Source organism: Zootoca vivipara, chromosome 4, assembly GCF_965207765.1.
Source record: "Zootoca vivipara chromosome 4, rZooViv2.hap1.1, whole genome shotgun sequence".
NCBI classification, from domain to species: domain Eukaryota; kingdom Metazoa; phylum Chordata; class Lepidosauria; order Squamata; family Lacertidae; genus Zootoca; species Zootoca vivipara.
This window is the reverse complement of record NC_142587.1, coordinates 90,973,734-90,985,959: the sequence shown is the minus strand read 5'-3', so window position 1 is coordinate 90,985,959 and position 12,226 is coordinate 90,973,734. Positions and strand designations below refer to the sequence as shown.

Sequence of the window (12,226 nt, the reverse complement as noted above, 5' to 3'; positions counted from 1 at the left end):
TACTTTCTGAACACTATTATTTAATACTATTTACCAACAGAACGTTAAAACTTGCAGTTTTAGGCAACATGCCATATTTTAAGGAATTGCATGGCTATAAAATTGCTCCAGCAGTAAGCTAGCCAGAGGCAACTGCAATCCAGTGCTTGAAAATGGCATTGCAGAAATCAGGTAGCTGGTGACTTGTGTGTATCTCTGTTTCTTTTCTTCCAGATTCATTGTAGGGAAGGAAGAAATTCCCACACATTCTTTTGCACCGGAAGCAGCCTTTCTAAGGAGAGGGAGAAAAACAAAGCACAGCGAAGAAATGACACAGCGAATGAACATAGTGGCGGCAACAAAGAAACTTGTGGACAAAGTGTGAGTGTAGAATTTCATGGATTTGTATTTGCCGTGCCAACCAGTTTGCCAAGTCACTGACAAATGGTCAAATGAGATTTGAGCATTTTAGCTTGACCCTTTGTGTTACCTGTCTTCCGCTCAACTGTTAGCTGTTCTCTGCCATTCACACTAGTGGCTCTGAAGTGGAGCAGAAAACTTCCCAACCGCTCCATACCCTGGCCAGCTAACTTAGTGACACCTGAGTTCTGCTACCAGAAGCCTTGGTTCCAGACACCTGGCACACAGTGCTGCCAGTTACCAAGAAAGGGGCAAGACAGCAGGGACCTTGGGAAGGCCAATCTACTCACTCAAGCTTCCTGGTACCTAGATATATAGCAGTGATGCTCATCTTAGGGAAGCCAGGGGAGCAATGCCGTCCACTTCTGGTCCAGGGCATTGCCTTTATATATGACCTGTAGACTTTCCCATGATGTTACAAAGAACAGTCCCTCAAGCCTGAAAATTATATTGAATAGGAGAGGCCAAGAGTCTGATTTTCAGGAGACTTGGTTTGAAGAGCTCATTTTGGTGTATCACTGGATTAGTCTAGGATAATTCAGCTGAGACACATACAAGATATAACGAAAGCTGGCAATGCAGTCGCCCCACGAAACGAAACTGCTCATTCCAGGGGTTCTCAAGAAAAGGCCCAAATGATCAACAATTAAGAAGAATGATCTTTGTTTGGTATTTCTACCGACCCACTTGCATATGACCAAAAAAACCATTGAGTTCTTAATCTTAATCCTCTCTCAAGTTTCTCTCCCATATGTTTCCTTTCAGATATAACTAAGTCTGAATGTCTGTAACTTGATCACATCCTCATTACAATTTTTGCTACACAAACTGACCTCATGGGTGATTTATGACTGATACGCTTTTGCAGCGCATAATTCAAAGCTTCCAAAAATATTTGGCACAATCGAGAGATTGAGTAATGTTATTTTGTCCTCAAACCGCAAATACTTGACTACAAGAAAATCTAATTTCTAGAACCAGCATCAAATTGATTTTCTTGTAAGTCAACCTGATATGTCCCAACAACTGGAGAGCCCTCCCCAAAGCATTTATCTTTTTCAAATCCACAACAGTAGAATTTCCACATAGCTGTAATGCAAATGAAAAGTGAAGTATTGTGAGCTGCGAAGAGTACAACTTCCCCCTAAACCTAGAGGGAGGAATATGCAACCTTCCAGTCATCTGTGTGCCCCTCTCTGTGACCTTCCAACCAGCAGCCCACACTGTACCACTTGCCACAATCCTGGCTGAATCATGGAGCACATGGGCAAGTCAGAAAGATGAACAAGATGTGGGGGCTCACCTCTGACTTTGTTCTGTGCAATATGCACATAAGTCAGAGATCACAAAATCCTGTTTCTTTTACAAGTTCCAGGTTCAGGCAGCAGCTTCCTTCCCGGAACAAGTAGCAACTTGGATATGGGGTGGGTGGGTGGGGTGGGGTGCTACTTTAAATGGAACTATTGCAATGGTTAAAATGACCAAGCCAGGATCAAACGTCTCTCCACCTGTCCCATGGTCCCGGTCTGGATCAATGTCCTCCATGGCTTTTTATTAAAATAATAATGATTTTTTTAAAATCCCATGCATGTGAATATTCATTTAATGTAATGTTAAGTGTGGTTCTGAGGCTACCTAGTGAATTCATGGGAAAGGAAAGATTTGAAAAGAGGATTTCCTGGTTCGCAATTCAATTTCTTAGCTGTGTTAGCTCTCCCTAGAACAAAGGTCTTGCCTTTATTTGTACAGGATCTTTAAGTACTTTTACATTTTTTCTTCTTTTTTGCTTCACACTTATAACAAAAGAAGAAGTAGCTATAGAACATTCTGCACATTTTGGTGGAAGTAGATAATTTATGTGTTTGGTATGCAAAAAGCAACTTGGTGGTTAATACTGATGCAGGGCTCTGTTTTTTGTGTTTATTTTCCAGATGCAAACATGGGCCAAGGCACAGATGCTGTAAGCATTATGAAGATAATTGCATCTCATATTGTGTTAAAGTGAGTGGAAAAAATAACATAATTCACCATTAGAAAACTATTTAAAACTATTATTTAGAGATAAAAAGTTGATGTATGTCACTAATATGGATGGAGGGGGGGGAATTTGGTCCACATTTTTAGCAAACTGAGCTAATTTGTACCTCCCAGCTTCATGTTAAGATTGGAGCACAATTATCCTGATTTTGCACTTCTTCAAATTTTGCAGTACAGTTCTTGGCTCAAAAGACATACCAAAATGCCTTATAAAAGTTCATATTTTAGGATAGGATACTTTTAGAAGTGCGTGCACTGAGATAAAGTAATCAGTACTGAAATGTGTATTTGAATACATAAATATGTATTTCATCACAAAATACATATTTAGTGAGAAAATGCATGTGTAATTATATATTTAAGTACCTTTTAAAATAAGAATTTCATACTTTTAAAAAATCTATCTGCAGATTAATGTGGAGATGGACAGAACAGACACTTACAAATACATAAGCTAAAAAAGTTCCTTCCAGTAGCACCTTAGAGATCAACTAAGTTTGTCATTGGTATGAGCTTTCGTGTGCATGCACACTTCTTCATATACACTGAAACAGAAGTCACCAGACCCTTATATTCTGTTTCAGTGTATCTGAAGAAGTGTGCATGAAAGCTCATACCAATGACAAACTTAGTTGGTCTCTAAGGTGCTACTAGAAGGAATTTTTAAAAATTTTGTTTCGACTATGGCAGACCAACACGGCTACCTACCTGTAATTACAAATAAGCATACACGGTAGAATTGACACAGACCAGAAATAAGAGTGATCCATCCATCCCTAGTCACAAAAAGGTTTTCCTACTCTGGGTCCTGTTTGTGTATGCATGTGCCTGGAAAAATGTTGTAGTGGTTTCTAGATTTCTATCAATTGCAGTGTTCAGGGCAGAGGGGAGTTGGGAGAGTGCATAGTGTGAAAAGTGCATTTTCTTTGGGTAATGCAGTGTTCCTCTTTGATGTCTGTGCTGTATTATCTACAAGGGATCTAACAGGAAACATCAAGACTGTGCATTTTATCCTTTCATGGTCTATTCCATATATGTAAACGGCTTGCTTTTTTAAAACAATAGTTTTTAATTATTATTGTAGTGTGGTTGGAACAGGCACACAAGCTTCATAAATGGAAGGGGGCAGATGGTTTGGTGCAGAGTAAGGTGCAAATGATGATGATGATGATGATGATATTTATACCCTGCTCATCTGGCTGGGTTTCTGGACTGCCAGTCTCCCCAGTTCCAGGCCCCTGGTGATATTTCTCCCCCTCCCCACTGAACTTGTTCTAAGAGTTGCTTCACACACTGTGTCTTCCATGTTCTTTAGAAATACCCTCCCAGAGAATGGGTCTTTCCATGGCTACTAGCTAGCCGCAGTAAACGAATATCACATTTATGTACGGAGACAGTATAGCACTGAATCCCGTGTGCTGAGGACAAAGAGCACAGTTTCATGCTCTGTTCATGAGTGCTCAGAGTCACTTGGCTGGCTGCTGTTGCAGACAGAATGCTAGATTTTTCATGTGAATTCTGCAGGGCAATCCTTGTGTTCTTTTAGAAAAGCATTTTTTTAAAAAGAGAGGTGCAACGGGCAAAGGGGACCTCAAAGCTCCAATATGTGAAGCCTTCTGCGGTGTCTTTTACATAACTGACTCATTGGAAAGGTTCTTCAGTAGATGCCCGCTTCTCTTTACGTGGTAACCACTGTCACTGGTGTTCATTTAGTGCCTGTGGTAAGCTGCTAAAGTGAGTGAAAAGCAAGTCTCTGAGAGCCTTGTCCGATTTAATTGCGCGCAGAACCGTGTAACAGATCGCACTTGCAGCCGTTCCCTCAACTCAAGTACCAGGAATGTGCTGTTCTCGGCAGAGGCGGCACTTATACAGCTGTGCCTCCCTGGCACATTGGGGTCGATTTTTTTGGACTCTCCGAGCCTGTGAATGTATTTTAAGGGTAATGGGAGAAAGTTCACAGTTGTTGCACGAAGGAAGGGCGGTCCGTGTTCATTGATATGAACTATCCTCTCCCAGAATACGATCGGTGTGGGTTTTCTTTCCCTTGGAAGAGAGAGTGAACTGTGTGGGGAGATTGTTTTGGCTGCAGTTAGACTGGCACAGGTGGGAGCACCTGCTCACATTTCCTTTGGTAGGACTCCAGCTCATTTTGGTCTTGCGTTTTAGAAGCAATGTGTACGGGGCGAGGCAGCTTTTTGGGAAGTGTCTGCAGTTTTATTGGCCGTGATATTTCTCCCCTTCAGATCTCCATAGTAAACTGTTATGGCTCTCCAACAACAAGTGTGAAGAACAGCATGTGAAAGAGAAGGTGCAGCTTGACAGTTTGCATATTTTGACTCGGCCTCAAAATATGGCAGGTGCCATGTGCCATTGTGTCAGTGTCTTGAAGTGCATTACAGCCAGCTGGTTAGCAGCATGACCCAAGCCAGTGAAGCTGTTTTAAGCACAGATTTGGGTCGCCACACAGACATAAGTACAGGTTTCAGTTCCTTATCAAACATATAACAAAACTTGCAGGATAATTGGGATAGAAATTGCAAATTTAATGGGCACATCTTTGGCACACGGAAAGAATGAAACTTCTTTCTGTGTGTTTGGTTACCACACTAAGAATTGACACATAAGCAGGCACACAGCTACAGTTGAGAATATGGGCTGGTAAAAGGTAAAAGGTAAAGGACCTCTGGATGGTTATACCCAGTCAAAGGCAACTATGGGGTTGCGGCGCTCATCTCGATTTCAGGCCGAGGGAGTTGGCGTTTGTCCACAGACAGCTTTCCGGGTCATGTGGCCAGCATGACTAAACCGCTTCTGGCACAACGGGACACCGTGACGGAAACCAGAGCACATGGAAACACAGTTTACCTTTCTGCCGCAGCGGTACCTATTTATCTACTTGTACTGGCATGCTTTCGGACTGCTAGGTTGGCAGGAGCTGGGACAGAGCAACGGGAGCTCACCCCTTCACAGGGATTCGAACCGCCGACCTTCTGATCGGCAAGCCCAAGAGGCTCAGTGGTTTAGACCACAGCACCTCCCTTATGGGCTGGTAAGCCAGCTCAGCACTAAAGACCTTGGTTTTACACCATGTTTTACACCAGGCTTACCCATTCTATTGCCCTTCAGGTATGTTAGTATAAAATCCCAATTAACTCCAGCCAGCATGGGCAAACACATATTTTAAATAAATTTTAAAAGTGTAATTTTTGCTTTCTAAAATTTTACCTTGGCGGTGGTGATTTAAACTTAATTCTGTTGTTCCCAGTTATATAGGGAAAAGCTGATTACCTTCAGATTTATATTTCTAATTATTTATTTAACCATTAGCATGCCGCTTGATCATAAAAACCTGTAAGCGGTTGATCTTTTTTTAAAAAAATTATCCACTAAACATTCTTGGTTGTCAGGGTAGAAAATCAATAAGAGAGGCTGATGGTTTGAGTTACTTATAAATCTATGCATTGACTCAAGTCCTGCACAAGACATGAAGTCTTCCACTTGAAGAGTCTTAGCTGGTTTCAATTTCACTGTACATGCATATTTCAAGTAATGACCGCCGTCATAGCTATCAATGCTCACTGGCCCATTTAATCGCACCCAAAATTCTTATACACTGAGCCAGTAAAATGATATTCACACAGCAATCAGCACTATAAATATATCAACGAGATTTTTTCTTAAATGATATATTTAAAATAGAAAGGAGCCTCCCTCGCTAGTAGTAACAGAAGTAGTAGACATCGGTTTCCTAAGAAGTCAGTGCCAAATGTTCAGCAGGCAATGTGAGCAGACATTCATCTGTTTAGGTGAACTACCTATTAACTTGAATGGTAGTTTGCTGGTTCAGGATTCAAGTTTCCAGGTAAAGTGGAAACTGGATAGCCCTTCTTTTCCATGTGATCCAGCAAACTGCATCTGATTTCTCTCAAGTTTCTCATCCCTTTCGGTAGCTGGTGAAGTCATTATCCTGTCAATTTTTTTGATTTTGGTTAAGGAATATAGAGAAACCGGCTTAAGGACAACTTATGCCTCCTTTCTTTTACAAATATCCCTTTCCTCCTAGCCAGGTTTCTTTTAATTGTTATACCAGCATTGATGTTGTCCATGCCTGATGTTGTCTATACTTAGGTTCCTGCTTAGCCTATGATTTGCAGCTGGGACGGTAGATGAGAAACCTCTGTAATCTGCTCCGTAGGCTTGTCCAGCTCGATTTCGAAGTTGTTGAAGTTCCTTGGTATTACATTACAGAAGCTGGGCCAGACTAAAGTGGAACAAACACTTTTGAACATTGTTGCTGGGCCTTGGTTTCATGTGATCATGTTTTATATCACTTAAACAGAAGCAAAACCTTGCTATTTTGATAATTTATTCTGAGCTCGGTACATGTGCTTTGAGGTTTTTGAGAGAGCCACCAGTATTGTTGAGCTTTTCCTAAGGATGTCTCTGGACAAAATCAGCAGGAGCTGTCTTCTAAGAAAGAACATACGTGGTTTTGTAATTTTCATTATGAAAGGGTTGTGGCTCCCCCCTCCCCCCAAAGTCTGGGAAGGATGGCTGCCAATGGCTTGACCTATTTGTCAGACGTTCCTTTCCTGCCAAACAGCTTGTCTTCCTATCGTCATACCTGCTTGTGTGTTTGCTTTTGTCTGGTTTTCCCACAAAGTGGGCACAATCTGCGACAAGAAAAGTGGAGATAGTGCTGTTGTGCTTAATTCCAGCTTGAGGGCTCTCCATAGGCCTCTGGTTGGTCACTGTTAATGAGCTAGATGGACCTTTGCTCCACTTTTTCAGGACTCTTCCTATGTCCTGGACAAAATGCACTTAACAAATAAATTCTCCTAATTCAAAAAGTGGCCAATACTTAAAATTCACCAGTCTTGGAACAGCAGATGACACAGCCAGTTATTGCACATTAGACATTTCAAGAGCCTAGTCTAGAGAAGTGGGATCTTCACAGGGAAGAATAATAATAATAATAATAATAATAATAATAATAATAATAATAATAAAGGAATATAGAGCAGGGGTAGTCATTGTGGTGCCTTCCAGCCCAAGCCAGCATGTCCAATGGTTAGGTGTGATGGCAGCTGTAACCCAAAACCTCTGGAGGGCACCAGATTGGCTACCTATGATACAAAGGTTTGTCATTGCTTCCCTCTTGACATTTTACTGGTGTGCAAGTAACTTTGAATGTTTATAGAGAGCCTCAAAGAAGATGGAGAGCTTGGTCTGTGTGTTCCTTTTGTGATAGGAAACAGAAGTTCCACCACAAGCTTCCCACTGACCCATCTCTGTTTACGCTGAATTTGCCGCGTGAACAAGGGCAAAGATGTAGCAAATTTCCTTCCCCCTCCAGTAAAATAACAATAACAATGATAATAATGGCAAACGATGGTTGGAGGCAGGGGCACTTTTACGTAATGGCTCCAACGCACAAAGTAAGTTTTGCAGGAAGAGGTGGGTGGGAAATGTACTAAGGGGATGTTGATCCCCGTGGTGAAAATAATTCACGGGACAAGCTGTGAGCATTCTCAGACTGGTTTAGTAACCACTGTGGCACTTAGAGGCAACCTTATCCCTGTACCAAACCGCTGGTAAGGTGACATACAATTAATCTGTATGGAAGCTTAACTTGTGGAACAAATGGAGTACTGCAAGAGCCTGTTTTGTAAAGGTTAAGAAAAGAAACAAGGAGTAAACCTTGGAAGAAAGAGAAAAAGAGAAACCATACATGTAGAAAAGCTGGTGCTAAATAAGAAACAGGCAATGTTTAGATCTCATGATCCATGCTGATATCATCATTGTTATGACTACAACCTGTACTGAAAGTGCCATGAGTTTAGAAGTTGGCTGGGGGAGCAGATACATAGGAGAAAATTAGCCAATAAAACGAGTAAGCAGTGAGTCACCCCAGCCCCATTTATGAATGTGTTGCACCTGCAGCAATCTGATTTGTTACTCTCTGTTTTGAATATTTACCTAGTACTGAGTTTCAATGTGAGAAACAGAATCAGGTTTTTTAAAAATATGTCTGTTGAACAAGATTGTGTGATGATATTTGTAAGAGTATATGTGGAAGAGGTCTTTGAATCCTTTAATCGTTTTTCAAAAACCTGTTTCACAAAGTAATCCTTAGCAGAGAGGGCATATCGGGCCATAAAAGTTGGTTAAAATTATTCTGCTCTTTTATATCTCACGGTAGACTTTCTGCGCCTGTGAAATCTTTCATTTGATGCATGAATTAGAATTATAGCTATTGGCACAATATCAAACACAATAAAATGGATTTTGTTGTGTTTGAGCCCCCCCATTCACAAGCTCTCAACCTGGATGGCTGCAGTTTATTGCAAAACAGAGTTGTCCCAACTAAAATTGTGCTCAGAAGGTGGTGTGCCTGCCAGCACTAAGTTCAAGTTTCTTTGGGAGGAGGGTGAGCTATGATGCAGCCTTTGTCTCAATTGTATCACTGTGGGTTAGCCTGCTCCCCGATGTGTCCGCTGGAAGACTTTGCTGTGGGAAAGCTTTCAAATAGGTTTGCCTCCAGTGATGGAGCTGGATCCCAGAATATACACCTGCTCCTTCTGGGAGAGTGCAGCCCCATCCAGGGCAGGCAACTGACTTGCTTTCTGGATCCAAGAACCATTCACCCACATAGCTTCTATCTTGCCAGGATTCAGACTCATTTATTAGCCCTCCGCCCTGCCTTCCCACTGCACCCAGAGTCTGGTCTAAAATTAACTGGCAGTACATTTAGGAGAGATTACTCAATATGTAATTAACGCAGGGAATCCACTCCTAATATGTGGTGGTGCCTTACAAGGGAGGATGGACAAATCCATGGAGGGTGTGACTCTCAGTTGCTATTTGCCATGATGGTTGGCATTTGAGTGTTCTTAATTCTCAGTGCTAAGGACAAGCAACCTTCCCACCCTTGCCTGTGGGCTTTGCAGAACTTTCTGGCAGGCCGCTGTTGAGAAGCCGGACTAGATGGGGCCTTGGTCTGATTCAGCAGGATTTCCCCCCATGTTCTTAACTTCTATTCTAATACACCCTGAGGTTGGACTGCACATGGAAACAAACCACATATTGTTAACATTGGCTGAGCAGCTTGAACGGTTCAGTACATGGATATCCTTTTGCTTTAGTGCATGCTTCGCAAGACACCTTGCAGAGTGGTTGTTGAAAGAACCCAGGAATTGAATACGCTGGAGATTGAATATAGCTGTCTAGTGCTTGTGTTTTCAGGAAGATCTTTGTTTTCAGAGTTCCCACAGTCTTCCAGATGTTTGAGTGCGAGGCATAAGGCTTTCCCCATCTCATTGTTTCCTTTTCTGTTCCACAACTGTGTGGAGAAGGACTTGATCCATTGGCATGGATTTAAGGAGAAAAATAAATACCTTGCACATCTGAATGTTTCTTTTCTCCATCAAGTTAACATTCCCGAACTTTTCGTGGGGAGTCTGCCTTCAAATTAAGTGAAAAAAGAAGGGAGGGGGACAAATGTGCTTATTCATTTGCAGGATTTAGATTCAAGCTACTAACTGAAGTTTTCGATGTGGCATAGAATATATTCCAAAAATAATAAAACAAAGAAGAGTTAACCAGGGCAGGGCAAAGGTGTATATGGGTGAGATGCAGTGTTGATCATACTCTGAGGAGGAGTATGATCGTAAGTAACTTCAGGCTGCTCTGAGTATGACTTAGTTGGATATCAACCTGTAAGAGGAGGGGGGGAACCTCAGGCCCAGTGGCACCTTAAACCTAGTTACTGGCACCCAGTGTTGGATTTACGTATAAGCTAAACAAGCTATAGCTTAGGGCTCCACTATCTTGCCCCCCCCCCCAAAAAAAAATCTAAAGGAAAAAAACCTGGATGTACATTTTCAAAATATAAGGTTAAGTTCAACAATTACTTTGATAAGATACATAAAGTACATATAGCATATATTCAACAAAAAAAAGTGACAATTTGTTGTAGACAAAGGACAGCTGGAAATATAAAGGGCCCCATTACCTTCAGTAGCTTAGGGCCTCATCAAACCGAAATCTGGCCCGGCTGGCACCACAACAGAATGTCTATTTGCCAGGGGGTTGGACTAGATGACCCTCACGGTCCCTTCCAATGCTGAAATTCTATGATTCTATTATCTCAGCTACATTGCTTGACTGTAGCCTGCTCTTACAACAATTCACTTGCCCCAGTATGCAAGGAGAAGAAACACACCCACACCCACACAGTGGAAATGGTATTAACTGGTAATTTTGAAACTGAGGCCTGCGAGTTCCGTTACGGTGCAGCACGATAGATCTGTACTCAGCCCTGCACTTACTTTGCTTGATGTGATGATGGAGGATTAAGATGCCCAGCAAGGGGTCCATGATTCGTGCGGCAGCGCAGAAGCACAAGACACATGTCTTTGCCTCTGCACAAGTCAGCTGACTCAAAGGAGATGTCAGTCCCCAACCTGGTGCTCGGAAATCTCCATGTAGTTTGCAATTGGATCTGCGCCAGTGGCAAGACATGCCTGGCACCCAGGGAATTTAGAACTCTGCCCCTCACCAGTCCTAGTTCCCTTTCTCCTTCGAGTATTTTTGCATGGCTGGGATGTGTCTTTGAACTCTGATAATGCCTCTCACTTGCCTGTTTTGAGGATAGAGAAGGGGTGTGGGTAGAAAACTATTCTGCTGCACAAAGGAAAAAAACCACATTCATTGCTCCGCCTGCTTTTGCCTCTGCCCCTCCCTCCACTAGAGGCATGTGCCCCGCCCCACAAAGGTTGCTGAGATGAGCATGCAGCCCTCATTCTGAAAAAGGTTCCTGGCTCTGCCTTCCCCATAGATCTCTGGCACAGTGTTGTTGTTTTTCAAGGAGTGCTCAAAGGTACGCAGCACCAGCACCTCTTTTGGATGGTTAAAAAGTGTGGCACTTACTGTAACTTCACCGGGGAGTACCGGTACCTATTTTTCTAGAAAAGAAAGCTCCGATGTCCTGACTCCCATTCTGCAGCTGAATCGCCTAGCCTGGAAATAGCTGCTGTTATGCCCCTCACCTGCCTTCTTCACTGAACTGTTGTTCATGTTTATTGCAGGTGCAGATAGCACTGGAAAATCAGAAGTGTTAATAAGTCCCCTCCCCCTCTCCCAGTAAGCCTCCAGGCCTCGGATACTCCTACTGCCACTATGATGTTGGAGGAGACCGTAGTGGAGTAATTCTCTATTTCTTGCCCTGCGTTGTTTTGGTTGTTGTCAGTCTCTCAAGGGCCATCAGCTGACACAAGACACGAACAGCTGTCATGTTACACTAAAGGGAATGCGCAAGGGAGTGGGTGGTCTACCCTTGGTCTAAGGGCCCACTCAACACAGAGGATTTTGGGTTGGGCAGAGAATCAGGCTCAGTCCTCCTGGAGCAGGTGTTTCAATGTCTACAGAGAGCCACTGGGGCATAATGATTGATTTGTTGGTCTGGCACAGGATAGATACAGCCACAGAGGTCACTGGGTGCCCTTCAGATACGGAATCATTGAATTGTAGAGTTGGAAGGGAAGTCCAACCCCCAGCAGAGCAGGAATATTCAGATTGCCCCGTCTGGGGGTTGAACCCATTACTTTCGCTGTTTACCATCCCTCAGCCTAGCCTTCCTTACAGGGTTTATATGAAAATGAAGGTGAGCCCGAAGCTCCTTGGATGAAGGGTTGGGTAAAACTGTAATAAGCTATGGTTGGTATTCAATTAAATTTCACCCAGAGTAGACCCACTGAAATTAATGAACATGGCCATGTTGGGTTCCTTA

The 12,226-nt window shown here is 42.7% G+C and overlaps 1 protein-coding gene across 2 annotated transcripts in view; it reads left to right on the top strand.

Annotated features, from left to right (window-relative positions):
• TMEM135 (transmembrane protein 135) overlaps window positions 1–12,226 on the top strand; it is a 159,646-nt gene that overhangs the window by 135,684 nt on the left and 11,736 nt on the right. For both annotated transcript variants that reach the window (XR_015949735.1, XM_035116527.3), the window contains exons 8-9: window positions 214–360; window positions 2,331–2,400. Coding sequence is in view for 1 of the 2 variants with exons in the window: in XM_035116527.3 (XP_034972418.1) it covers window positions 214–360; window positions 2,331–2,400 (217 nt within the window). In the remaining variant the exon portion in view is untranslated. The remainder of the gene's footprint in view (window positions 1–213; window positions 361–2,330; window positions 2,401–12,226) is intronic.